A 27,311-nucleotide genomic window follows, 5' to 3' on the forward strand; every position below is an offset into this window, starting at 1 on the left:
AAGCATTCACTTGTTTCAAGTGTAAGTCATTCCTGACAATGTGTAAATAGAAAAATTACCTAAAATCAAGTGGAAAACTCATGAAAATTTTTCAGTCGTAATTTCCAGTGGTTACATCCCATATAAATACTATTTTTAAAGTGAATGATCAATACACAGTCAATAATGCTTTGTTTATTGTGAAATATTTTTGTGAATCTTAAAAATTTAAATCAAGTTTTCATTCTATTTTATCTAACAAAGTTTTCATTGGTAAAGACCTTAATCCCTGCTCGATTATTTGGATGGGATGATTTTGCATGTATGGTGTATGGGAAAATTTAGCATAGTCTATTCAAAGGAATTAAGCTTAGCCTATGGTCATTAAGCTCATTTATTTTCAGTTCCATTACATATTCAAAGAAAAAATGATGTTAACTAACTGAAGTATTATAAGAAAAAGGAAAAATGGAATTTAGTGAAAAGGAAAAACATCCAGTGCCCAAATTCATTTCCTTCATATTTCTAGCTGCTTGTGGCCAGTAATACTTACCTGGTAATCTGCCTCCTGTTTTGTCTGCACTTTGTACATAATAGCATTTATAGGATGGTTAGTATTTCATTTTGGCACATAAACTCAGAAGAATCCAGACTGGTTGTCTGTCCATCCTGCCTCCCAAAACACCCTCACTGACAAAAAATTGTTCTAAGTATGTCTGCCATAGCATATAGATGTAATGGTTTTGCTCCAAAGAACTAACCCGTTCACACTTTTCCTTAACAAAAATATAAACTTTCTTTGTGAAACTTTGTTCTCCCTGCTGTTTTCTTTTCAAATGGCAAGGTACTTTTCATAAAATTTATTCCCTTATCGTGACTGTTAGTGCCCAGTTGCTGGTGCTAATGAGGAAGTTTTCACATTTAGAAAAAAATTTTCTCTCTCTCTCTCTCTCTCTCTCTCTCTCTCTCTCTCTCTCTCCCTCTCTCTCTCTCTCTCTCTCTATCTCCTCTCTCTTCTCCTCTTCTCTCTAGTTTGAATTTTACAATATGCAGGACAACAATGGTAGTCTCTTTACACCCCCACCAGAGGGTAATTTTCATAGCTACACTTGAAAATGTTTGATCTAATGACAGTACTACACTAAGTATGTTCTAATCTTCTATACTTTCAGAATCAGCTGCCTAAATGAAGTAATCACAGGAGTTTGTTCCTACCTCTTCCTGACAAGATGGATGCCCATATGCTTCAAGGCCTGTGGGCTCCAGAGAGCCATGAACAACATACAAGGGTATGTAAGACAATTTACAATGCATTTATGTATTTTATATTGTGAGTAAAACCTGCTAAGGTGTAAAGAATTCATATTTCTACAATGTCTGTCACTCATTAATCTTTCTAATTAAAAGAAATAGTGAAAAAGATTTAAACATCAAATAAAGAAATGAAAAGAGAAAAAAAAACGAAAACAATTCCAGAGAAAACAGTTGAATTGGCTCAAAGTGGTTGATTTGTTTGTAATGACCAGTCATACTTTTATCTCCTGAAAAAAGGAAAGAAAAGTTCTGGGGACATTAGAGACCACACATGGTGGGATATGTAAGGTTGTTGGTATTATGATGAAATAAAACTTCGGCAAGATTCTTCATCTTTTATAATGTGTTGTTATCATTTCAGGCTCTCGAATACCTACAGAAACTTCGTGAAAGTAAAGACGGATGGCAGATGTGTGGAGCAACACTTAATACGGGCGGAACTCTCTTGGATGAGAAAGTCAAGTTTGTTTGCCTTCAGGTCTGTGCTACGTTGAAGAAGTTAGCAGGATAACTGTTTAGTTTATAGAGAATTTATTGTTTATGGGTGTTTCCAAGCAGTGCAAGAACCCTATTATTCCATGAAACTCTACTGTATATTAACCTAACCAGATAATAATAAAGCAAGTAGATATTCAACTCAGTGATTATAAAGTGAGCTATCCTGAATAGTTTGTGGGGAGCTATTAGATGCTTAGTCATTCATCATTTAACTACTCTTTCTTGAAAAAATGCCCCATTTGGAATACCAATCGTAATATTTGAGTCAAATTCTTCATCCATGTTAATTGGGTAATATTTTAATACATTAATAATCGTGATTTTATTCTATTTTAGATAAGTCATATTGTCTTTTATTATGTTTGAGATTATTATTATCATTTGTTCAATTTGTGTAGTTTCCAAGTATGGATGTGCTATTAGCCTAGGCTGTTTACTGTATCCTTGGCTATTAAAAACGTAACATACGTATTATTTTTGGAGTTTTTAGTGTTTCTTGACGTTGCTTACATACTCTTGTAAACATGTTTTATCAAGATTTATTTACAGGTGATGGAACATTTTGCTCGCACGGGATATATAACCTCATCAGTTGAAGAACAGCAAATCTTTCGACAACATCTCTCTCACTGGATGTCAACCCTCTTTATGTGTAATGAACCTGAGAAAGTACGTATGTTAGCAAAGCACCTTATACGTACTATCCATAACTGTTTATAATCCCTTTTATTTAGGCACAATTGTAAGGCAAACTTATGAAAACAATCACCAAGTCCCAATTCTGCCCAAAATTAAGCATAAGTGTCCAAGTAGTTTCTTCCATACCACTTTTTCTTGTAGTGAAGGATAGTCTCTTTTGGATTATGGGATGTTTGAATGATAATTATATTGAATAAACATTGATTTTTAGTTGAAACTTACCTTCTGTCTGTAGGTTTATTTGCATCAGTGAGTCCACATTGGGCTTCAGCTAGTCTGCACAAGGCATCAGTGAGTCCACTTTTGACTTTCAAGTTTCTGCCACATGGAATATGAGAACATTAGCTCTTGGTCTTGAGAGACCATTTGGTTCTGGGACTACTTCTGTTCTTAAGGAAGAGGATTCTTATAGGCCTTGCTCTTGAACGATGTCTGCAGTCCTTTTCAGCTACCAGTTTCTGTACTTGGGAGACTTGGCTCAATGGCAAATGGTTGGCCAAAGAGAGTCTCCTTTCAGAAAGGCCTCTCTTGTCTCCCTTGCTGTCTGCTAGGAAGCTATGGTGTATCGAGCAGGGGATTTCTCTCTCCTCCCCCCCCCCCCCCCCCCCTTCAGATTCAGTTGATATGTTCCATTGTTTTCCAGCCAAAAGAGTTGCAGTTATGTCTGCTAAGCTGCATTTCTCGATTCAGGAGACTGAGACTATGCATTAAACGTGGATAATGCCATCTTACCTATACCCTTTAGTTCTTTGTGCTGGACAATTATTGTGTTTGAAGGAGTTTGGTGGCCTTCCTCCTTGGGCCAGGGATCCTGTGATAAAGCCCTAAGGTTTTTTGTTTCCTTAACAAGGCTTTTTTGGATGCAATTGGTAAACTGGCTCATGTCACAGCTCATCCTTTGCGAAGTAGTAGACAACAAGCTATCTGTTTCCATAGCTTCAGGGACAGGGAAGGAGACACACAAGACCGAATAGTACTTTTCTCCACCTTTCCCAGGCCACTAAGGGAAGTCTCCTCCTCATCTGCTTACTATAAATGCACTTTGGGCTATTCTACCTCTTTCCCCCAGTCTTCCTTCAGGGCTCAAGAGGGAGGAAGTGTCCTTTTGGCAGCAAGGATCCAGATTCATCTGCCAAAGGTTGTTGTCCATAGTGTTGCTTCTTGCACGGAAGTTCCTGGAGTCCTTGAACCAGACCTCTCACTGTATTCAGTTGCCTTGGACAGTGATGGCGGTATGGGTTATCGGGAACCAGTTGCTTCTAGGATGTGTTGCCAGTAGAAGTGAATCTTCTCATGAACTGCAAAAAGCTATTGACCAGCCAGAAGGGGTTCAAGTAATGCATCTCCTCAGGCATGCCTTCTCTAGCTCATGTATAGTTGAAGGCCCGAGGTTTGAGTTTGGAAACCTTGGTAGCCATCACCAGGATTTGAGCCTGTGGACAGTGAAAAGGAATATTATCCATATGCTTCAGTTGTTTTCTAGTTGACTGTATTTTTGGTGGACATGTAATCCAGGAAAGGTGCTCTCCTGCTATTGTTCTTTACCCTGTAGCTTGCAAAGCGATTTGGAGAGTGGTCAAACCCTCATTGATCTCCTTGCAGCCAAACTGAATCACTGTCTTCGTCTGTGTCTCCCTAATTTCAGGCCCTCAAGTCTGGACAGTGGACATTATGATTTAAGATTGGACAAACTTATTCATGTATGCCTTCTCTATGTTTCTGCTGTTGAAGGGCGCACTCTAGGGTTTAGGACTACAGAGAACTTCACTATGTTTCTAATTGCACTTGGGTGGTGGAGGAGGCATTGGTTCCCAGTCCTACCACATATCAGTGGTTCAGAGACAGAACTGCTCCATCAAGCTGGGACCGGGAAGCTTTACGGAAATATCAAAATGCTTTGTCTAATCGCAAAGAACTTTTATCTAGCTTCTGAGCTCCAGAGACTTACGTATAAGTCATCTACAAACTCTTTCCTAATAACAAGAGGAAAGTCCACTAATTTCTTTTTCAGTATCATGTGAGTTATGTAGATTATGGTGCAAGTCCTGGAGCGTTCATTAACGATTATTTAAAGTTTTAACACTTGTCAAACCTGTGCCAAGTTGTTGCAGATAAAGTTAATGATAGGGGGTAACTACCTAAAAAATTGATTTTATCATAGGAATTTTTTTCTTTTAAGCATATATGTAAATCATAAGTGTTTGGGTTCTTAAGAGTATTAGCAGAAAATTGGTGCCAAATCAAAACCTTATCATGTGATGTTTTCAAAAAGTTATCTTATGTTTTGGATCATTGTTTCATGCTGGCTTTTTACCTCTTTGCTAATTTGCTTATTGAATATAAAATCAGCATTCCAAGATGGTGTCATTCATGTGTTATATGTATTTAGTCAAAGTGAAGCTCTTACCACCAAATGAATTGGGGACATAAATTGCAGAATTATTAAATAGGTTGGGCAGGATGAAATTAAACCACACAGCTTCCTTTGTGAGTCATATGCACAACCATTACTAATGTTGCCCATGTGTGTATTACTGTATGCAGTGATAGGTTTCTAATGCATAGTTTACATTAAGGTACAGTATTGAATTTCTTTTGCCAAGAATTTTGACCATTTTGAACTGACTAGGTTATTTTTATTTTCAGGTATTCATACTCAATAAGACTGCTCAGATTATGGCTCTGGTTTTTGTTATTGATTACCCGTCACGATGGCCTACCTTCATGACTGATCTCCTCTCAGTGCTGCAAATGGGTCCTCCTGCTGTCAATTTGTATCTCAGAATCCTGTTAGCTGTAGACACAGAGGTATAGCATTTTTGCAAAATGTTTATTAGATCAGTTTACTACAGACCATATTTAGTCATAAGTAAAAGTAGATCTGAATTTGAAGAAAGTAAGGTAATGCATTGCATTTCTAAATTTTCAGGGAGCAGGTAGTCTGCTTTTGTTTTTAGTGATTTGTTAATATCAAACATATTGTTTCCAGGTTGTTGATCGAGAGGTGATCCATACACAGGTTGAAACTGACCGGAACACTCTTATCAAGGATGCTATGAGAGAACAGTGTGTATTGGACTTAACTAATTCTTGGTACAATATTCTGGTAAGATTTTTTGTATTCATCTTTTAAGGAGAAGACATTTTAAGTACATTTGAAATATGCTAGTTTAGGTTTTGGTGTAATATTTGAGTAACTTGATTGCAAGATTTAACCCTGTGTTGTGTCCTTTTGTCAGTGAGTTGTGTCTTTGAGGTATAAAATCAAACTTTGATAAAAGTTCTCTTTCCTTTTCATAAAATTTCTCAGAATAGTTAGAACTGTGCAATGTAAAAACTTTTTCTTTTTTATCCAATCCATCCTTGGAGGAAGTTAGTGCATAGATTTTTTCAATTACTCCTGAGGGTAATTGAAAGTCATCTAACCTCTTTTTTAGGTGAAGTATGAGAAATCAAACCCAGAGTTAGTGTGTCAGTGCCATGAAGTCATTGGTGCCTACATAGCGTGGATCGACATCTCCCTCATTGCCAATGACAGGTAAGTACTTTGCAATTTTTAATGTATTTACAACAAACAGACTTCATAATTTTTTTTTGCTTATAGTGGGAAATATCCAAGTGCTCAGAGAGTTATCGAGAGGGGTCAGGAACAGTTGGGTAGGAAACCTTTAGCTATGGAAGTAGCAGGATGACAACCTGTAGGAAGGCCCAGGAGTCATAGTAAAGTATAGGCAGTCCCCAGTTTACCATGGGGGTTCCATTCTTGAGATGTGTCGTAAGCCAGAATGTCGTAGAAAATTGTCAGAAATACTAAGAAAACCTTACTTTTAATGTTTTGGGTGTATTGAAAACTATTTCATTTTTCATTTAAAAAATGTCAAATATTGATTATTTTGCTTTTTTGGAGTCCTATTTCTTCCATCAAATCAGCTTTGTAAGCAGCATAACCCTGGAACATGTGTCATGAACCAGGAAATGATTTATGATAATTATAATTGAAAAGTGTCGTAACCTCGGAACATCGTAAGCCAAAACTGTCATAATCTGGGGACTGCCTGCACAGTAAAGGGAATAAACCAAGACCTACTCCAAGATAGAACTCATTCCACATTTGACCACATAAAGGGAAAAGCTAACACTAATGTTTATAATGAGTGTAAAGATGATTGATAATGATAATAATCACATTTAAAGTAGTGAAGTGGAGATTATCACTGGGTCTCACCTATCGAACTCTCATTTTAACCTTGTTTATGGTAAAATAAAGTAAATACGTATCAGTTTTTATTTATTTATTCCTACTTGTTTGTCAGATTTGTTTGTAAGCTCGTAGACCATCTAAAGGAACCACTACTCAGAGAAGCTGCTGCAGACTGTATCCATGAAATTATCACTAAAGGCATGGACCCCTTGACTAAAACTCAGCTAATAGAATCCTTTGTGACTGTTTTGGATCAGGCTGGAGTGTTGAAGCCAGTTGATGTAAGTTTTTACTGTAGTAGGTGTGCTAAATATGGTTGGTTTTGATCTTCCTGACACTTCTGCCCTAAGTGCCTGTCTGTTGCGTTCTGTACTTCCATAGAAGTAGCTAAAAATGAATTGTCATATTTTTCTTGTATATATTCATAAACCACATTTCCTTGAGAAAATCTTTATTGTTAAAAGTTTCTGTGATTTATTTCAGGATGATGATTCAGATTTCCTTGTCAAACTTGCAAGACTGATCAATGGCATTGGTGTACAGCTCATTTTATCATGGCAAAAGTAAGTACTTAAATGTCTTTCCCAATGGGGAAATATCCTCTTTGCTTGTCATTTGGTGCTTTTAAAAAAGAACTTGTTATGTTAAACACTATTGGGATTTCTAAGAAAAGTCAGTGTAATGTAAACATTTGGAAAGTAACTGGTACTTTACAGAGCAAGATTTGCTCAGAATAATTACAATACCATATAGTACGTACTTTTTTAACAAAAGTTGTCAGAGTTAATGTATCATGTATGTATTTAGGAGCTGTTAATGGGATATGTTAACCAAAAATATTAATATACCATTTAAGCATACTAGTGGTGTTAATCTTGACTTGATTAAGTTATAAGTGCATAAGGAATTTATTCAAAAGATTCTTTCCACCAAGGATATAACCAGTAAAGACCTATTCCTTTTTCATTTATTTTGTGGGCCTTATCTCCTGTGGTATGAGGTTTCACTTTATTTTCTAGCAACTTGATGCCTCATTTCTCTCCAGTTTCGTCCTCTGCACTGCAGCTAGGAATCATAGCATACCATAGGCTCACATTTTGAAAATCTTCCTTTTTTGTCATTGCCACATCTTGTGTGACTTTTCAAGTCCTACCTGTTCTTGTGCAGTTAGTTCCACCCTCCATAAATCCTTGTTACCTTCTCTGCAATCTTTACAATGTGATGTGTTTCATGACCTGTTAATACTGTTAAGATAGGGTTTGGGAATATGTATGATAGTGGTGAGTCTGTTAAACAAAATTAATTTTTGAAATTTGTAATGGACCACTGAATCTAATTGACTTTAATTTGATTGCAGGTTAGATAAAGCTGACAACGAAAAAAGAGAGATGGTGCGAGCTGCTATTGAAAATAAAGTTACGCTACTTCTCACCTTCTTAGCAAGTGATTATGATGACATATCAGCGGCTGTTTTCGATTTTGCACGGGACTACATTCAGGTATGAATCTTCTCGTGGCTCTTGGATAATTTTGGTTTAATTGAAAAATCTGTCTTAAAAATTTGAATCATGTTTGAGTGATGAATTGAAATAGTGTCAGGTATTGATTGTTTTCAGAGTAATAATGTTAACATAAGTTTGTTCATATGCCTCTCTTTTTCAGCTTATTAAACAGACTGGAAGTATATCAAATGTTGAGCAAGGTTTATTAGAAAACATGTTGTTTGTTGTCATCACAAAAACGAAATACGACGAGTCTTACAATTTTGAACAAGCTGGAGAAGAAGAAGCAATGTTTGACGAATATCGAAAGAAGTTGAAGGTTGTCTTTGACAACCTGGCAGCATTGGTACCAGAGCTTGTCTTGAAAGTAAGGATTTTATTTATGCTTGCCTACTTACTGTTTTCATTATGGTTTAGCATGTGATTTTTAAGTAAAACTAATTGAAATGTTAATACACATAACAAACTTCCTTGGTAGTGCTTGTAAGTGCTGTAAGTATCCATATCATTTCTGTTATCTTCTTATTTCTTGAAATGTTTCTTGGTAACCCCTCACTTGTTTATGACTTAAAACAATTTTTCTGAAAATACATTTGTGCAGTTGTTAGTAATTTTTTGTTTTCAGATGTTTATAGGTTTAATTCAACTTTGTTTTATTTTAGGTGTTGGCTTGTCTAGATTGCAGCACCCAAAATCAACTAAAGGCAATGAAATGAAAGACAGTCATTAGTTGATGAAGTACTAGGCCAGATTAGGCTATTAAATTACATTTGTCTTAAATTATTGAATTCCTTTGCTAGAATTGTTGAGAAAATTGAAACCTTACAAAACTTTTATTGTAAATATTAGCGTTTGAAATACTGTAGCTGTTATCAGTCTATATTAAAAAAGTTAATTCTGTTGACAGGTGAGCAAGGACTATGTAATAACAACTCTAAGCAGGTGGCAAGCCTCATCTTATGAAGATGTTGAAGCTGCCGTCTCCTTGTTTTATAGTCTAGGGGAAGCTCTGCCTGCCTCTCATGGGAACCACTTTTCATTACCAAATACTCTTAACGATATTAGTGAGCAGCAAGGGAGTATATGCAAGGTATGGTTTATTTAGAAGGTTGGTTACGCATGTTAGAAGTGATCTGGTTCATGTATTTAATAAATGTTACAGTATTTCACAAGAAACTCATTGTTGATGGTCTTTTGTTCTTAAGACAGATGTATATTATTGGTTTATTTGAAGAGAAATTTTTAAAAAGTTAAGTGATAGAGTAATATGTAAAAAAATTAATAATAATAAATATTAACAAAAGAGAAATAAGTAATATAAAGATGTTGAGAAAAGTTATGCATCCAAAGGAACTGGTAAACGTATAGTACTTTCAAGCAGCAATCTGTGCTGTCTTGAGCATTAAGTGTGCCTATGTTAGAGCAGAGTGAGTATATTTTAAATTAGTGGTTTTGATCAATTTTAAGCTTTTGATACTTTGTTTTACACAGTTGAAAACTTCTGCAATGCAAGAAATGATGCGCTTGCTTGTCACCTCTGGCGTGTCAAGTCATAGCCATCCGGCAGTGTCTCTTCAGTTCTTTGAGTGCGTGGCAAGATACGAAAAGTTCTTCACTTGTGAACCAGAATACATTCCAAGTATTTTAACAGCCTTTCTCGACTCACGTGGCATGAGAAACAAAACCCCAAGAGTAAGTGTTACTGCAAAAGTTCCTCTGGAATTATCATTTACCTATTGTGTAATACCTTGGTTGCACTGTTTTGTTATTTTCACTTACTGGGGGAGTAACCGTACGAACTACATTGTTCTTGTTGGGGGGGAAGGTAGGAAAGGTCTATGGAAGAACCTAAAAAGGTCTGAAAAGGTGTTTTGGATTAAGTTAAAGTTACAGGAATTTTAGGATAGGATATTTATGATTTATTTATTAGAAGGAAAATGTAAAAAATGAATAATTTACATGTTAAACAGTACAGAAAAATTATTTTTAATAAAATATAGTTTATTTATCTTAATTTTCGTTGGTGAAACAAGGCTCCATTTGACTGTAGATTTTAGCACTTTTAATTTACATTGAAAGTTAGGAATATAATGTTTACAGCTATGCATGAGGGGAAAATCTTGCATGTGTCCCGAGTAAGCTGGAGGTTGGATCCAACCTTGTTACTCTTACTATGAATTTGGTTACATGAGGTTTTTTTTTTTTATGTGAAGCTCCTTGGAAGCAGAGAAAATAATATACATTTTACTAAAACAATTCCCCTTGTACATTTTGTAATGTATTAATGCTTTTGTCTTCTCTTTATTAATAATTTATCCTAGTTTTCTAATAACATTTACTCTTTCTGTATTTCCTATTATCTTCTGTGATTTCTTTCAAATGAGCACCATATCCTATGAAAGCTTGAATTTCCAGTCATTGGTCCTTCTGAATAATAATATAATAATAATGAAAGAGTTCTTAATAAGCTTATAAAACTCAATAGGCTACAAAATGATTTTTATAATTAACATGATTGTTACTCCAAAAATGTCAACAGTCTTTCTATACTTTTCAGGTTCGAAGTAGAACAAGTTACCTGTTTTCTCGCATCGTTCGCTGCCTTAAAAATCACATTATCAAGTATACCGAAGATATTCTTAGCCAGCTTACAGAACTCCTTGCTCTAGCTCCGCCAGATAATGGTCAAAGTAAGTGCCAGAATTCATGTTCATTATAGTATTTGTTACATCTTCATTTAATATAATGCTCTTTTAGATGTTTACCTTTTATTGCTCTGTTGTTGTACAGTGTTCCCCCCATACTCGCGGGGGATGTGTACCAGACACCCCCGCGAATAATTAAAACCACCACTAAAAATGCTTATAACTGCCTCTCTTGAAAGTTCAGATGCCAAATGTATACCTTTAATAACATCCTACTTCAAATATACCTAAAATTACTAACCTATTACTGCATTAATCTTTGAGGTTATATATTAATATTATTTTAAAGTCATCTTAAACATTTTACCATGAAAAATTTATACCTACAGCAAATAAAAGAGAGAGAGAGAGAGAGAGAGACCAATGAATGGCAACATCATATATTTGACCCTCAAGAGTGAAATTATGAATTATTTCTGAGACAGAGAGAAAAATAATGGAGAGAGAGAGAGAGAGAGAGAGAGAGAGAGAGAGAGAGAGAGAGAGAGAGAGAGAGAGAGAGAGAGAATAACTCCTAGACTCCGCTTCCTCCCCTCCACCAATTCGTATATCAAACTCATTTACTCCCCCCGCCCATGTTCCTCCAAGTGGATAAAAAGACTGGGAATTGCTATTTTTAATTAATCTTATTAATATTTGAAAATTAGTTATAAGGTAAATCATTTATTTACACTACAAAACAAATAAACATATGGGAGAGAGAGAGAGAATGTTATTGTTACTGTTTAATCTCATTAAACGTAATATTATTTGTAAACTAGTACTGAATATTATTATTTTACCATAAAATGTAGTAATGTCCTTAAAGATATACTTATACATACACTTCCAGCCCAAACAGAGGGCGAGAGTTACCACTAGCGCATGCTAGTATCTCGTGTGAGAGAGAGAGAGAGAGAGAGAGAGAGAGAGAGAGAGAGAGAGAGAGAGAGAGAGAGGGTTGTCCTTATTTAAAAGAGTGAAATGGATAGATTATTGTACTTCTTTAAAATACTATCACATGTGAATTTTGAGATTAGTTATATTATTATTATTATTATTATGCAAAAATATTAATAAACATACACATGTACCATATAAATTATCTTATATCAGCAAAAGAGAAAGAGAGAGAATTTCAATGATCCGTAGATGGCAACACTGGATTTGACAGTTGGAACCCAGCCAACCAAGCTGGCTACGTAACAAGACACGGGTTTAAATGCATTTTCTTTTATTCTTACATAATTCTTTTTATTTATAAACTAAAATCTTGCTAATTCACTTTAGTATTTTCTTTAATGAATTTATATTATTGCTGTTTACATTAATATTGATATTTGAAAATTAGTAAATCATCATCCAAGAACCATACATCGCTTTAAGAGAGAGAGAGAGAGAGAGAGATTATCGTAGTATTTGTAAAATACTTTCACATATGATTTTTGTAATTACAGTTATTATTATTATTATTATTTTTATTATAATTATTATTATTTGAAAATATTAATGAAAATATTACGCATACATGTACCATAAAAATCTCTCATCTCAGTAAAAGAGAGAGAGAGAGGGGGGTGGAAATTTCATGAGCACATGATGGCGGCAACAAATCAGCTCCTTCCCCCTCCGGTCACTTAACTTTATACCTATATCTGAATTTTAGTACCTGGAGTTAGAGTAAGAATCTGACTGGGATTTCCTTCATTCTTCCATAATTTTTAAAATTTATAAGCTAAAATCTTACTAATTCACTATGGTATTTTCTTTAATGAATTGATATTATTGCTGTATAAATTAATATTAATATTTGAAAATAATAAATCATTTATTTATCATACAAAAAAACACATCTTTGTAGTAGAGAGAGAGAGAGAGAGAATTATTATTTTTATTATGTGATATCATTTAAACTTATTAAACTTACTAATACAGTATTAATCAAAATTAATATTTGAAAATTAGTAAATCTTTTTTGTATCATAAAAATGTATTTAGTCATGAAAATAAACATAAAAATACACTAATTAGTGAATATTTTCGTCGGAAAATTCCGCGAATGGGCGAGTCCGTCCGCGAATAATTTCTTGATAGGTTCCAAAGAAAAATCCGCGAATGTGTGAGTCCGCGAATCCGGAGAACGCGAATACAGGGGGAACACTGTAGTTCCTTAATATTGGAATAATTGACTAGAAGTTATTATCGTCAAATGAGATAAGCATAAAATATGAGCTAATTTTCAGTTTAAGATATAATCTTTGCTCATACAGACATTCCACATGGAAGGTCATAATCTGCACACAGAAGAAAGACACTTTCTTCTGTACATCCTGGAAAGTCAATTTCTTCTGCATATCATAAAAAAACAATTACTTATAGAAAGGTACCCTTATATATGTATGATATATAATGATTTTCAGGCTTAATTATGAAGTATATAAAACATATGCATTTGAACATTCCAAGTGTGTATTGACAGGATCTACTCAGCCATATTTAAGTTGAAAAATTAAGTCCCTGGAGTAACTACTCTGTGGCATCGTTTTTCTTACCAGTGAATAAAACGCTAGAGGACTACCTGCTGGTGTTAGAAATAATATTCATGTAGGTGAATTTTGTCATATATTGTACCGTGTTCACTCTTAAGATATGCTGTATCTTGATGTATCTAAGGTTGACAAATGGATCATTTGTTGACTTTCAGTTCTTCATAAAAAAAATAGACTGTGTTTTATAAGAATGTGTGATGAAATTATAATTTTAATGTTAAGTTGAAAATGAGAGATACTTTTATCAGCTTTAAAATGAAGAAAACTGTGTAGCCTTCATGAAAAAAATAAGCAAAAATGCTTTAAGCTTGTTTTAAGAGGCTTTTTCAAACTACTTGGAAGTACTGATAGTGACCTTGTCAGTGAATTAGATCATTTTCAAAATTACCTTTACAGACATTGTATTTATTCATAATGACATTTGATGATTTTCCTATTTCTTTCAGTACACAGTGTGATGAGTAAAAGTGAAATAATTTTTTTTACAGTTCTCCTTTCTTTGTCTTTGCAGTTGTGCCACTCTTGTCAAATGATGACCAATTATATTTGTTTGAAGCTGCTGCAATGCTGATAGTCTTCGGAACTTCTGATGGACCAAACAAGGAAATATTAATGAGAAATTTACTGTCCCCAGTTTTTACAAAAGTTACACTTCTTATGGAAAAACTGCAACAAGAGCAAGATCCAGTTAGACAGGTTGGTTGATTTATATTTGGCAATTTTATGAGAAAGACCAAACTTTATTGTGAAGGAGAGAAGGGCAAAGGGTAAGGCATAGCCCTATCTCAGCATTACAGAATTAAAATAAATCTTTAGGCACAATTCCTTGTTGGGGAAAACGTAATGCTGTCAGTGCAGTTGGCATTACTTAAGATTCTTTGCAGTATCCCTTCGGCCCTTAGCTGCAACCCTTTCATTCCTTTTATCATACCTCCATTCATGTTCTGTTTCTTCCATCTGACTTTCCACCTGCTCCTAACAATTGTTTCATTGTGCAACTACAAGATTTTCCTGTTCACTAGGGACAATTCTGTAGTTATTTAAAAAAAAATATATGTGAAAAGGTGTAGTGTATGCTGTACAAGGTTATTTCTAACCTTAATATGAATATAAACTATTTTTTTTTCTTTTTCAGATGGGTTATGCCAAAGGCATCTGTCATGCCATGTCTGTCACTGCACGTACATCTAAGGCCTTCTCCAACCAAAACTCTATGAGCGCTTGTGGCTGTGTACAGTTGTATCTAGATGCTCTGCAGCTTTTTATTAATTGCCTCAATGTATGTATAGTGTACAGGTGGTTTTTTTATTATTTGTAAATGATAAATATAAGGATCTGAGGACTATTAGGGTAAAAATGGATATTGCAATACACTTCCTGAACACCTGAATTAGCCCTGGTCACTGACCAGTCCGAACTATATCCCCACATATTTACCCACTAAGTGGGTAATTTTAACTGTCAGCGTTACCAACGCTGCAGGTAAAATTAGTCAAATGAGTTACCTGTGTTACCGTTGGCAACGCTGCCACAAATACCAGCCACCAGTGACCTTTCTCCTCAATTGTTTCTTGTTCGCCATGCTGTGCGGATCAGTCCCACATCAGGCGAACTTTTGGTCATTTAGCCCGACCCCACTCAAACAGTTTTCGTATTTTGGATACAGATTACGACCTTGGACTGTTATCAACGTTTTTTCTCCCGTTTTACTTTGGATAGCTACTTTGTACTCGCTATGGATAAGTTAGAAAATAAACGTCGTCGCTGTCTGCAAACGCCTCTGCTTCTGCTTTATCTACAGTTCAACGATCTAGCCTTTTTCGACGATCGAGCCTCCTACTGCTGGATATATTGGTGCTCATCAGCTCTGCACAACCTTCAAGCGTAGGATGAGTACCCTCACACATGATCGATGTTCTTTTCGTTATTTCATGTAGGAAGGTTCAGTGCAATACCAGTCAGAGATGTTTGTCTTGGTCAGGAGACAAGGAAACATTAGTTAGTTATTCAAAAAATTAGTGGACAGGTCATCATCTAGTATGTTAAGCATATTTCTAGCCTGACGAATAATTTAACCAAAATAGAGATAGTGATATTAGTAGTATAGTTGATTCTAATAGTTCTTTTTCAGCCCCCCTGCCTGTTCCAGAACCAGCCCTAATGGGTGCTGGGGGTAATGGAGAACCACAAGCCTCCGAGTGGGTAGGTTGGCTTGGTAGAGTTAGGGTGTTAGAAGTTTAGGGAGGCAGTGATAGTCTAAATGAACTTCAGGGTGTTAGAAGTTTAGGGAGGCAGTGATAGTCTAAATGAACTTCAGGGTGTTAGAAGTTTAGGGAGGCAGTGATAGTCTAAATGAACTTTATGGTGTTAGAAGTTTAGGGAGGCAGTGATAGTCTAATGAACTCTAGTGTTTTTGTTGGTCAAGCTTAGACTGAGTGTATTGTCCCTTAGGCCCTTGAGGTTAGGCAGATCCCGAGGGTCATGTTGGAATAGCTACTACTACAGCACAAGTCATCTACATCAGTGAGCAGTAGAGAACTGAAGGTCCTGCACACTCAACTTCTCCTCCATACATGAGAGGCTACATAGCCACATGGGAGGTTCATCATTTCCCCTCCATACATGAGAGGTATAGAATACCACATGGTAGGTTCTTCAGACTCAGGCAGTACCTTGGACTCAACACCGACGGTATGGTACTTCCTCTGCAAACATCCTCACCTACTGAGCTGGACAACCAGGTGAGGAGATTTGTTTTTACCTCCATGAATAAGAAGTATAGCTTATCACATGTGAAGTACTTCTGACTTAGACAGTACCTTAGACTCAACACTGATGTTGAAGTACTTTCTTTGCAAACATCCTCACCTCCGAGTTAGATAACTAGGTGAGGAAACATGCTTTTATACACGGTAGGTTGCTTATGAGTTACCTGGGTATGTTCCGTGGACAGGTCGGGCTGAATGAGATTGATCCCGCCTCCGAGTAAATATTGTTAATCGGGCTAATTCAAGTGTTCAGGGAGTGTATTGCAATATGAAGTTTTCATAATAAAACTAATATTGTAATACTTACCTGAACACCTGAATGATTCCCACCCTCCTCCCCACTTCAATTTGATAGTGAATGATTCAATTGAGAAGGAAGGCCACTGGTGGCTGGTATTTGCGGCAGCGTTGCCAACGGTAACACAGGTAACTCATTTGACTAGATTTTACCTGCAGCGTTGGTAACGCTGACAGTTAAAATTACCTACTTAGTGGGTAAATATGTGGGATATAGTTCGGGGTGGTCAGTGACCAGGGCTAATTCAGGTGTTCAGGTAAGTATTAAAATATTAGTTTTATTATGAAAACTTCATGTTTCACATCCACTGTAGTCATAAATATAAATTTTTTCATATAAATTTTCCAGCGTGTTTTCTGCTATGATAAGTGTATTTCATTGGTTAATTATCTACCAATGATAATTTTAATGTTAATGTTAGTAACCATTTCATTTTTGGCAGTTTATCAATTCTTTAACTTACGCTAGTATGTATATTGTGTTCAATATAACAATAGATTGCATGATACTTGTGACATTAAACGAAGGTATCTGTGTTCTGTTGACCTTTTAGGCTTGTCCCTTATGAGCATTCTATCATGGTTAGTAATGATATGAGATCATTTAGTTAACAAAAAGGACATACAAGCCATAGTAGGCAAGATACTGTGCTGTATATGAAATCTTAGAGAACCCTCCACTGTCGCCCCATTGTGATTTAGGATTTATTTATTTATTTTTTAACATTAAATTGCTGTTTGCCCCTGGTATTTGTGGGGGATGTGTACCACAACCCCCTCCCCCCACGAATAGCTAAAATCTACAAATACTTAAAATCCTAAAAATGCTTAAAATGGCCTATTTTGATAGTTCAAGAGAAAAAAAAATTCTAAAATGCTTATACCCAAGTATTTTAATAGTTTTACTACAGAAAGTGCAATTAATCATAAAAACATAGTAATTACCGAGTATTTCTCGGTGAAAAATACCACGAATAGGAAAATTTTCTGCAAATAATGTCTATACTATTATGTTCCATAGAGAAATCCACAAATTGGCAAGTCTGCGAATCCAGAACTGCAAATAGGCAGGGGTTGACTGTAATTGGGTTTACATTTTGATAAATAGTCCTCATGAATTCTTGTATGTACTTCCCTGCAGGTTGGTATTGAAAGGGAACTTATAGGCTCTGGTGTGCGACAGCTTATGCACAGGCTTGTGGTTTGTTTAGACGGAGGAAATCTACTTCCACTGCTGCCACCTGCCTCCCAAGCACTTTTGCACACACCTTCTTCAGTAGTGCTGACGGAATATCTGCCACTTATTAATCAAATCATTACAAAATTCCAGGTAAGAAAGATATAGTACAACTTCAATTTAGCACTTTCAGTGCTTGTCAGCTGCCTTGTAATAATTATATTTTTCACCCATGCTACGGTTTTAGATGCGATATATTTGACGAATCTCTTAAACTGAATGTTATATGGACAGTGCAGGTTAGTTTAGGGTAGGCAGTATGTGGAATAACTGTTAGCTGTAAGAGACCCAGAAAATATTCAGTGCAGCCTGTAATGTAGGGTCTTTGTTACTTGATAAACTGTTACTTATCAGAGGGGCCAGACCCTCAAAGTGTCTTTCTGAGGTGCTACTGCACTTCTGTATCAATGAAGAAATTCTTTCTATATGGGAATTCCAGTTTATGGTGGTGTAGTTACAGTAATCATTTTACTATGTACACATAAGTATGCAGTTTGTACTGCTGAAGACTATCGATATAAGTATGGTTATTATTCTTTACAGAATGAAATAAGTGTATTCCTCCATAATATATTTGTCCCTTTGGTATCTGCTATATTTGCTGCCTTGTCTGAAGCAATTGAAGACAATGACGAAGAGGAAAAAAGGACACGAACATTGTTACAAAGGAATTACTACCTTTTTTTGACTACAATAATTTCCAACAACTTAATAGATGTGATTGCTGCATTGGAGTCCAATATCTTGCATCAAGTAAGTAATGTAATACGGTTTTATTTTTTGCCATACTACTGCTTGTTTAATGTTATTGTCTTCAAAAGTATGCTTAGCAGCCCTACATTTTCACATTTTCAGAGAATAGTGATCAGATTAGTAACTTATGTAGACCTGTATGTCAGAATATGTAAATGGAAGATGAGAGGTAGACAAAAATCGGTATTCTGTCAAGCTTAGGGTACCAGCTGCAATTACTATAAGATTTTATGTATATATATATATTTGATATATTCAACCAAATAGTTAAATGTTCCTTAGAAAAAAAAAATCTTTTTAAACTTTTTTTTTTTTAGATGCTCGCCTTACTGTCTTTCAGTTTCCTTGTCATTAAACTAGTTGTTGGTTCAATTTTCTTTCACTCGTATATTTGATTATTATACCTTAGATAATTTTATGTTGCTAATGCTGAATTTTTTGTATTATTTTTTTTGTACTTCTCATTTCTCACAGGTGTTAATGTCCATAGTGCAAGGTGCAATCGAGTTTCCTGATCCTGTGGCCCAAAAGAACTGTTTTGTGATTTTGCGGCGACTTACAGAAGCATGGTGTGACAAGAACGACCATCCTCCTGGTTTTATCGAGTTCCTCTATACACAGGTATGGCCAGTTTTCTATTTCAGTATGTCTAGAGCTCAGATCTGTTTTAATGATAGGTTCAGAAATAAGTGAACAATGTAATTATATCCCATCATATCTCAGGAGACAGTTAGCATAGTTACCAAAGTAATTAATAATTTGCATTTTCTTTTACAATTTTAGGAGGTAGTTAGCATAGTGTCCCATGAACTGGTCATCTGTTTATTTTACATTTTTTTTTTTTCTCTCCAAATGCAGACAAGAGTGCCATGCACTGTAAATGCATGTTATTCTTATTAACAGTAAATGAAGGGATAAATAATACTGTAAATCCAAAATCAAACCGGTGAATCAATTTGTATAGGGTAGCTGAAAAAAATAAATTCCTGAAAATTCATTTTGTAGGTTGCACATAACCCTCCTTGTTTGCAGTGATATGAGAAAGGAACGGAAGCAATAACATTTTAGCTTTTTATTATTTTTAGTTAGTGTGCATACATTTTTTGGGGGGGTTACCACTCTAAGTGAGAAAATGAAAAAGTGGTGAATACGGGATGCACACTAACATAAGAGTATGTCCAAGAACTTTGGTTCCCATGTTTATCATCACAGCAAAGAATGTAGTTAATTACTGGGTATATTAAGTTATTTTGCTTTCCAGGTTGTGCCAGCATGTTTTTTGGCTCCGTTAAAGACAACGTTTGACCTGAACGATGCACAAACAATACTTGCCCTCCATGAGTCTGTGACTTGTTTGCAGTCTGTTTATAAGAAGCGCGGGGAAGAACTGATAACCTACCTGCAATCAGAGTACCTTCCTAAGATGGATATGTCACAAGAACTCATTGATGAATATTGCCAGGCTCTCACCTCAGATGCAAAATTTTTCCGAAACTATAGTAAATTATTTTTCCAGAGAGCTAAATCATGAGGGTAAATCACTTGCTCTAATTATAGAGAATATTGTTTTTTGTATTTTGTTACAGCTGTTTTGCTTCTTTACCTGTGCCCTGTAAAGTGTAATCTACTCAAAGAGAAATGGGAAAAATTATCAGTGACATCTCTAGTCATATATGAAGTTGAGATTATTTAATGACTTGTTGCTAAACGTTAGTTTTTTCCATTTTTATTGACAAGACACCACCAAATATAAATATTGTCAGAATCAATTTTAAACTGTATGTTTCCAGTGACCATATATTTTCTTCATTTTACATAAATTGTTACTGACTTTTCACTTCTATATTCTTATCCTTTGTGTCATTTTATTTTATCAATGTATTTTAACCAATTTCTGTCTATGTTAAACTCAACTACAAACGTAAGTTGTGAAGATAAATTTACAAGATGGAAAAGTGTGTTCAACTTTAACTTTCATTTACTTTGAATAGAGATTGAAAGACTGCAAAACAAACCACCAACATAAGGTTTAGCTTTTCAATGGGATGCACAAAATTACATTATCAATATACTAAGTCACCGGCAACCACCATATTGTTTGTAGCTTTGCTAACACCTTTTCCATATTAGGATCTTGAACTTACTGTGTTGGGGGATACTTGCTGCTTTTATTATGGACTATCAGCCACCAGAATGTTAACAAGAAATGTACTCTTGAAAGATAATATAAAACTATAGATGTTTATTGTGCAAAAGTACTACTTAAATGTTTAGATAGGACACCAAAATCTGTTGTGGTCATTACAAAAAAATGCATATCTATATATGGTATAATAGTGATAGGTACTATTATCTGGCATTGACAGTGTGGCATACCAGTGAAAATCTAGTACGGCAAACTTCATGACAGAAGTAAATGCATAGTAGGGGTCACTGATTTAAATGAGCCTGTTCCAGCTTTCTAACAGCACTGAACTACTCTTTTCATGATTGGTTTGACATGATTTATGGACAGATGCCCTTCCTAACTCTAACTCTCCCTATTTATCCAGGCTTGGGAAACCAAACTATATTGCATAACATCTTAAAAATAATCTTTTGGGATTTTAGATAGTACGTACATCATAGTGTATATAAATTAAAGTAGGGGAATCGTGAAAAATTGATCCCAGAATATAATTCAATAAATAAATAGGGAACAGCAGCTAAACAATCAGTAACCTAATTCATAAAGGCTACACGAAGTTTGATCAGAGATTTATACTCAAACTGTTCCATCCATCATTTAAGTAATTGTTTTTTTCACTCAGAAAGACTGGCTTCAGCTTTTTTATCTTTCACACTAACATTTTTATTCTTGAATACGTAATATCGTAAAGGTTTGTTGGCCCATTCATGACCAGCAGATTCTATGCCAATTCTCTTCGCAATGACAATGTCACCTTCTGGTATAGACTGTCCCTCTTCTAACCAGATTTCCTCTGATATGGTCGCATCAACTTTGTTACACAAATCCTGAAAAGTAAATTCAATAAAGTAGTTTTATTAGAAATTTCTTATCTAGAATGTTTTCAAAGAAGTATAGTATGGCTCCAATCATTCCATTACTCCACAGGCAATATCTCTGTTATTGCTTATGTTTATATGTCTAGTCAAAATACTTATAATTTGTAACCAAGTTATGATAAACTTTGGCAATATCAGTTACTAGCGCCTCAATGGCATGATTGGTATGGTCCTGGCCTGCCACCTTTGTTGCCGTGAGTTCAATTCTCGGGCATTTCATTGAGGGGTTAAAGATGTGTATTATTGGTGATAGAAGTTCATTCTCGTCATGGTTAGGAAGTCACGTAAAGCCATTGGTCCCACTGCTGAATAACCACTGGTTCCATGCAATGTAAAAAGACCATGCAAACAAACAAGCATCAGTTACTAAGAAAGTATTGGAGATTACATAGTAATACTGCATTATGGATTCCAAACAGGTGATCATAGATGGATATGAGATGTCAAAGTGTTCAAGATGAACAGTGAGTAGGGATCTAAACACTTCGTGAAATAGAGGGATAAGTGAAGACCTAGACCTGATGGAAGTTATGGCAGAAAGCGCACTGGACGAAAATGGAGGGAAGTCATCTTATGTCTGCATACAGAAGCAGACTTGAAATGTTTATGATGGCTGGAGGAGTTACAAATATTACCCATCTTGGTAACAGGCTATACTAGCACTGTATATTATGTGGGCTTCCAAGACAGGTGAATACCAGTGTCAAAAAAGTGGAAATGATATAGAAGATAAAACAAAAGATCAGCAAATTCACAGGGTCAACAAAGGTTTACTGCTAAAAGGTCTTTTTTCATCTCATAAGACTGGTTAATTGGCAGACTACAAACTGATGAAAGGAAAGGCTAATCATCCCAGGTTAAGTCAAAAGAACACTGGTAGTCAAAAGCAGTAGTTTTGATTTTCTTGTTTAGAACAGACAGCTGAATTATATCAATATATCAGAAGGAGTAAACCACCACTCCTTCACCAACAAAACTAGTAAGAAAAGTAGCAGATCACCTCAAAAAGTCTGACTGAAGTGTCACAGGTAGCAAGACACTGCAACTGTTGGAGAGGTTGCAAAGGTAGAGGTGACCATAACTTGGAAGTACTACTTCAAAGAGATGCAATACAGTAGTAAAAGGAAAAAAAATGCCATGCATGCTAAATTTATAAGCACACAGTGCTTCAAGAGATTGCATATATTTAGAGCTTTGCTCCTACTGTGATCAGTCCAGGAAGAGTTTAACAACTTGTAATGTGCAACAATAGGATTTATGCTAATCAGAAAAAGTTTCTGCACATATGACATTGAAACTTGGTACCACTAAATCTATGAAAAATATTGCTTCAGAATTAAAAACACAGAACACTGTATAAGGCCCCATCCACACAGTCAAACTTTGTTCAATAAACTTCTTCGATGTGACGTCATCTTCGATGTGACGTCAGAAGTAGGGAAAGTCTGAACTTTTCCCGCTGTATCTCTGCTTCTGACATCACATCGAGCAAAGCTCGCCCATATGGACGGGGCTTAAATTTGGATGCATGTTTAAGAAAAATTACCTTTGATATATTCATTGCCAGACATAGTTTAGAGGGTCCATTGCAAAGTTCATGTTCTTTTAATGGCTTAGACTTAGAAGTACGCTTGACAGATCGATGAGCAATCATCTCATCTATTCCATCTACAGGCTCCAGGGACCGGATTAGCACACATGAGCCTTCCCCTGTGGGAGAAATTTGTAAACAGATGAATCAGAAATATTGGAATTTAATAATACTGTTGCCTATACATAATAACTACATTACTCTGAAGGATTTCTTACTGAATGTTGTATTATGATAGCTTGCAAGCTTTGATTGCTACTTACAACACATGGGATAAGTAACGTATACATCTACGTAATTGTCTGCTGCAGTCTACTTTAACATTCACGACATCATGGACGAGAAAATTACCATTATACACTAAGCTTCACAATTACCTTGGCTTGACACATTCAAGCAATAATACATTCCATAAATGCTGTAGACATATAATGTTCCTGGTGCCATGTACATGGGTTCATTACGTGGGGTTCTCTTTCCATTGTAGCTGTGTGAAGCCACATCGTTTCCCCCAAGATAGCTCTCAGTTTCTACAATCATTCCTCGTAAAATAACACCATTGACTTTCCGCGCAAGAACCTGACCTTAAATACAAGAATGAATATTAGTTTTCCAAGGAAAGTTCTTTATACTGACAGGTATACTCTCCATGTTTCAGTAACATTAAAAGGTACATTTCATTGAAGCATATTGAAATATTATTCCTGTCTGTGATCAATTATATGTAACAATACTAGAGACAGTAAATCTCTTGATCTATTATTCAGTAAAATCAAGAGTAAAATACAGATCTCAAACCAAGATTTAAGTCAAAGAACTGATATACTTCAATGAAACAAGTATAACTATACAGACTACATATCTTTATTTTAGGCTTTCAGTAACAATGGGACATTTTCAAGTATTAATGACAGTATCAAAATGTTATTGGAATAAACTGTGTTTATTTGAATTAACAGCTCAGAAGGATAAGTAGTGACATGGTTCAAGGCAGATTTCTTTAACTGACAGATTTATTAACCTTTCTTTTTTTGTCAATACTCATAATTCTACAGGAAAATTTCAAACTTACCAAGCAATTCTTTTGCTAAAGTGGTGCACTCCTTATCAAAGAAACTCTTTCCTAATCTCTTGCCACAAGATGGGACTTCATCTGAACATGAATGACTGCTTTCTGTGCTACACTTTGGATCAGCACCACCAAAGTATGGGCTAACGACATCATCCATTATGTACCTTTAAAAGGAAATGAAAATGCAAATTATAAAAGCAAAATTAACCTTCTTTTTGCGGGCACTGCAAATCTTCAGCAAACTGTCATGTAACAACCCCCCCACAAAAAAAATGAAAACCACAAACACAATTACAATAATATCCAATAGAGAAGTAGAATGACAACCACATAAGCTTTAGTAAGAATTCTTTTGGAGTGCCAAGAGTAACAATGTTGTGAATTTGACAAAGTATTTTTCATCTTACAAAACTTTATTTGTTTCAAACATTTTCAAACATAACCATTTTTTATAATCAGCTTAGCTTGTGCCTCACGTATTTTGAAGTCAACATATTCATATGTTTACTTTGTATCAGGGCTCCTATTTTTTTCAACATATTGGGTAATTTGTATTGCCAGAATTTATTATTTATTTCTCTTCTTTTGGCTGTGTGTACAAACAGAATATGGTGAAATTCTAGCAGTAAAGAATATTAATAAATACTACTAATAGTACTGTTTAGACAGCAAACCTAACTCAATTTATATTGAGAGGTTAATACAAATTAATACATTAAATCTTGAAATAACAAGCCAGGTAAAAACAAATATGAACACCAGAACTTCACATTAGAAGGCAGAGTTAGTGGAATGTCTTTGTTTCATAAAATTATATCTACAAGGAAAAAATTCACCTACAAATGGCCACCACCCAATTTTTGCTTACAAATAATGTTCAATAATTACAAAAATTATGAAAACTTGTAAAAACCCAACAAAATTGCTTTTAAAGATAGTACCAGTAGCTGTCCACATATGAAAACAACAAATAGTTTTGAAAACTAAAACCTAAACTATTTCATCTCCAATTTACAATAAACCAAAGGTCATGTAACTGCAGTAGAGTAAATTCAATAGAACGTTTCCAATTTAGATTTTACAGAGACACACATAATCACTGGGAAATTTATCATCTGAGGTCAATAACTGAATGAATGAAACCAATACCATGAGCAATGTACAAAATGAGAGTTGGGTAAGGTACCTTTCTGTAACGAGGAGAGACTGATGTCATTTCATAGCCAGATGTACATTCTGCAATAATGCAATTGACCATTCAGATACAGTCAAAGCAGATACCATTCAGCCCATCATGTGAACATTTCTCTTTCCACCTTAGATTTGCCATAACTGAAAGTGGATGAAAGGTAGATGAATATCCTTCAACTGAAGAAAAGGACACCCTGAAACTGAAACTTAGGTATTATCACTGCAATACTAAATTTTCCAAAGCAACCAGCTCAAGTAATATTATTCAACGACAAAGGAGAATTAAGTACAAATGAAAAACAAATGTAAGCAAAAACCATAACACCATAAATTCCCTCTTCAGTAACTTCAACGGAGATGTTCCATTCCAAGAAAACTTGCTCAATGAAGATGTACAAAAGTCCATGCTTATGTTTTCTGAAGAAGTCATCAAGTGTTTCCTGGATATTTGCTTTTTTTTCTTCTGATATGTAATGATATTTCTCATCTATTTCTTATTTTACATTTGACAAGTTCTTTTCCATTCCAAAATTTCTCAAGCAATATGTTGAACTGTATCGTCTGGTTACTTTAAGCATTCCTTCTGCTGCATGCATTATTGAATACTAAAACCATTGTGATGCTTCAACTATCATCCCTATCATCATTTCACATAATTAATTTCTTATCAGTTAAAAACCAATCTCTAGCAAAATTACATTATAAAAGGCATAAATAGTAACTCTCTCATGTTTGAATTAGCCATTTATCAACATTCAATACTACATGAATTAGTGTTTATGTTCAAGAAGACAAGGCACCTTTGTAGGACAAAACAAGTTATAAAAATATTAGTTTTAATTTGCAATTGGTTGTAATGTATACTTGCAAGTACATAATGTCCATTAGTAACTACTATTATGCATTCCAAAGGCCATGACAGTATTTTTTGTATACAACTTTTAAACCAACTTACAGATTTCCATGCCAATAAAGCACTGACTGTTTCAAATTTCATCCTAATTTTCAGAAGTACTGTGCATAGACGTATGTTTCATTAAATTTTATACCCAAAAGAATAATGATATTAAAGCTGCACTTAGCCACCCAACCATCCACAAAAGTGGTAACAGTTATCAGTGACGTCTATAGCATATCCTCCACTGTACCTTTTCAAATGGTTGTTTGACCTTATGGTTAAATGTTTTTGTAGGTACCCTGTGCCATACAAAATATTTGTAAAGCAAATTAACATATTGTATGATGTCAATTTTTTTAAAAATGCATGTATGTAATTAGGTAAGGAGGATGACTCTGCATCAGATATGTCATAAAGCACCACTTGTTCAAAACGGTCAAAGGAAAGTTGGTAATTTTTCCAAGAGCAAATGGCTTAATTAAGTATATCTGTCAATTCAGTGTACTACCATAAATTAGGACAATGTTAGAAACACTTATTGCTTTAGTACTATGGAAATCTATAGGTTAGTTTAAAAGCTTTATTTACAAAAAACACTATTTCACAACCTCCAGAATGCATAGTAGTAGCTGTGGGCCCACTCTATACTATACACAAGGAAGCTAGACACTTCATTTACATGCAATTAAAAGAAAAAAAGGGTGTTAGCAGTATTCTGTCAAAGTGGAAGAAACCAACTGCTACCACAAGATTGTTTAACTGCTACGCATAAATCCAGACTGTCATTAAATATACAATAGCAGCTGGATGCTACTCACTTATGTCTCAAAACTTCCGAGTGTTCATTTTGCAATTGCAGCAATCCCTTATGTTCAACTTTTTACAAATCTACAGCTAACATCAACTAGTAATGGGTTTACTGATTGGTACCAATCAATCTATAATAAATTTTCCAAGGTTTACTGTATTGCTGTTGAGTCATTTCATTCTGTTCCAAATATCAGGTCTGGCA

At 35.0% G+C, this 27,311-nt stretch overlaps 2 protein-coding genes across 2 annotated transcripts in view; one reads left to right on the forward strand and one right to left on the reverse strand.

The window, feature by feature from the left end:
• LOC135202524 (exportin-T-like) overlaps nucleotides 1-20,318 on the forward strand; it is a 79,850-nt gene extending 59,532 nt beyond the window's left edge. Inside the window, exons 2-20 of the mRNA XM_064231979.1 lie at nucleotides 1,152-1,268; nucleotides 1,655-1,771; nucleotides 2,341-2,460; nucleotides 5,137-5,298; nucleotides 5,480-5,596; nucleotides 5,928-6,028; nucleotides 6,804-6,972; nucleotides 7,175-7,254; nucleotides 8,049-8,190; nucleotides 8,354-8,560; nucleotides 9,101-9,283; nucleotides 9,685-9,885; nucleotides 10,751-10,883; nucleotides 13,938-14,122; nucleotides 14,562-14,705; nucleotides 17,633-17,821; nucleotides 18,272-18,481; nucleotides 18,956-19,102; nucleotides 19,743-20,318. Of these exons, the coding sequence (XP_064088049.1) occupies nucleotides 1,209-1,268; nucleotides 1,655-1,771; nucleotides 2,341-2,460; nucleotides 5,137-5,298; nucleotides 5,480-5,596; nucleotides 5,928-6,028; nucleotides 6,804-6,972; nucleotides 7,175-7,254; nucleotides 8,049-8,190; nucleotides 8,354-8,560; nucleotides 9,101-9,283; nucleotides 9,685-9,885; nucleotides 10,751-10,883; nucleotides 13,938-14,122; nucleotides 14,562-14,705; nucleotides 17,633-17,821; nucleotides 18,272-18,481; nucleotides 18,956-19,102; nucleotides 19,743-20,012 (2,937 nt within the window). The 5' untranslated portion in view covers nucleotides 1,152-1,208 and the 3' untranslated portion in view covers nucleotides 20,013-20,318. The remainder of the gene's footprint in view (nucleotides 1-1,151; nucleotides 1,269-1,654; nucleotides 1,772-2,340; nucleotides 2,461-5,136; nucleotides 5,299-5,479; nucleotides 5,597-5,927; nucleotides 6,029-6,803; nucleotides 6,973-7,174; nucleotides 7,255-8,048; nucleotides 8,191-8,353; nucleotides 8,561-9,100; nucleotides 9,284-9,684; nucleotides 9,886-10,750; nucleotides 10,884-13,937; nucleotides 14,123-14,561; nucleotides 14,706-17,632; nucleotides 17,822-18,271; nucleotides 18,482-18,955; nucleotides 19,103-19,742) is intronic.
• A 385-nt stretch (nucleotides 20,319-20,703) lies between these two features.
• On the reverse strand, nucleotides 20,704-27,256 carry LOC135202526 (uncharacterized). The gene is made up of 6 exons (XM_064231986.1): nucleotides 27,118-27,256; nucleotides 25,393-25,542; nucleotides 24,211-24,370; nucleotides 23,516-23,722; nucleotides 23,094-23,257; nucleotides 20,704-21,496 (listed from the first exon to the last, which is right to left on the reverse strand). The coding sequence occupies exons 3-6, from the start codon at nucleotides 24,365-24,367 to the stop codon at nucleotides 21,284-21,286; spliced, it is 741 nt and encodes a 246-aa protein (XP_064088056.1). The 5' UTR covers nucleotides 24,368-24,370; nucleotides 25,393-25,542; nucleotides 27,118-27,256; the 3' UTR covers nucleotides 20,704-21,283.
• Nucleotides 27,257-27,311: the final 55 nt, after the last annotated feature.

This window comes from Macrobrachium nipponense, chromosome 30, assembly GCF_015104395.2.
Source record: "Macrobrachium nipponense isolate FS-2020 chromosome 30, ASM1510439v2, whole genome shotgun sequence".
In the NCBI taxonomy this organism is placed as follows: domain Eukaryota; kingdom Metazoa; phylum Arthropoda; class Malacostraca; order Decapoda; family Palaemonidae; genus Macrobrachium; species Macrobrachium nipponense.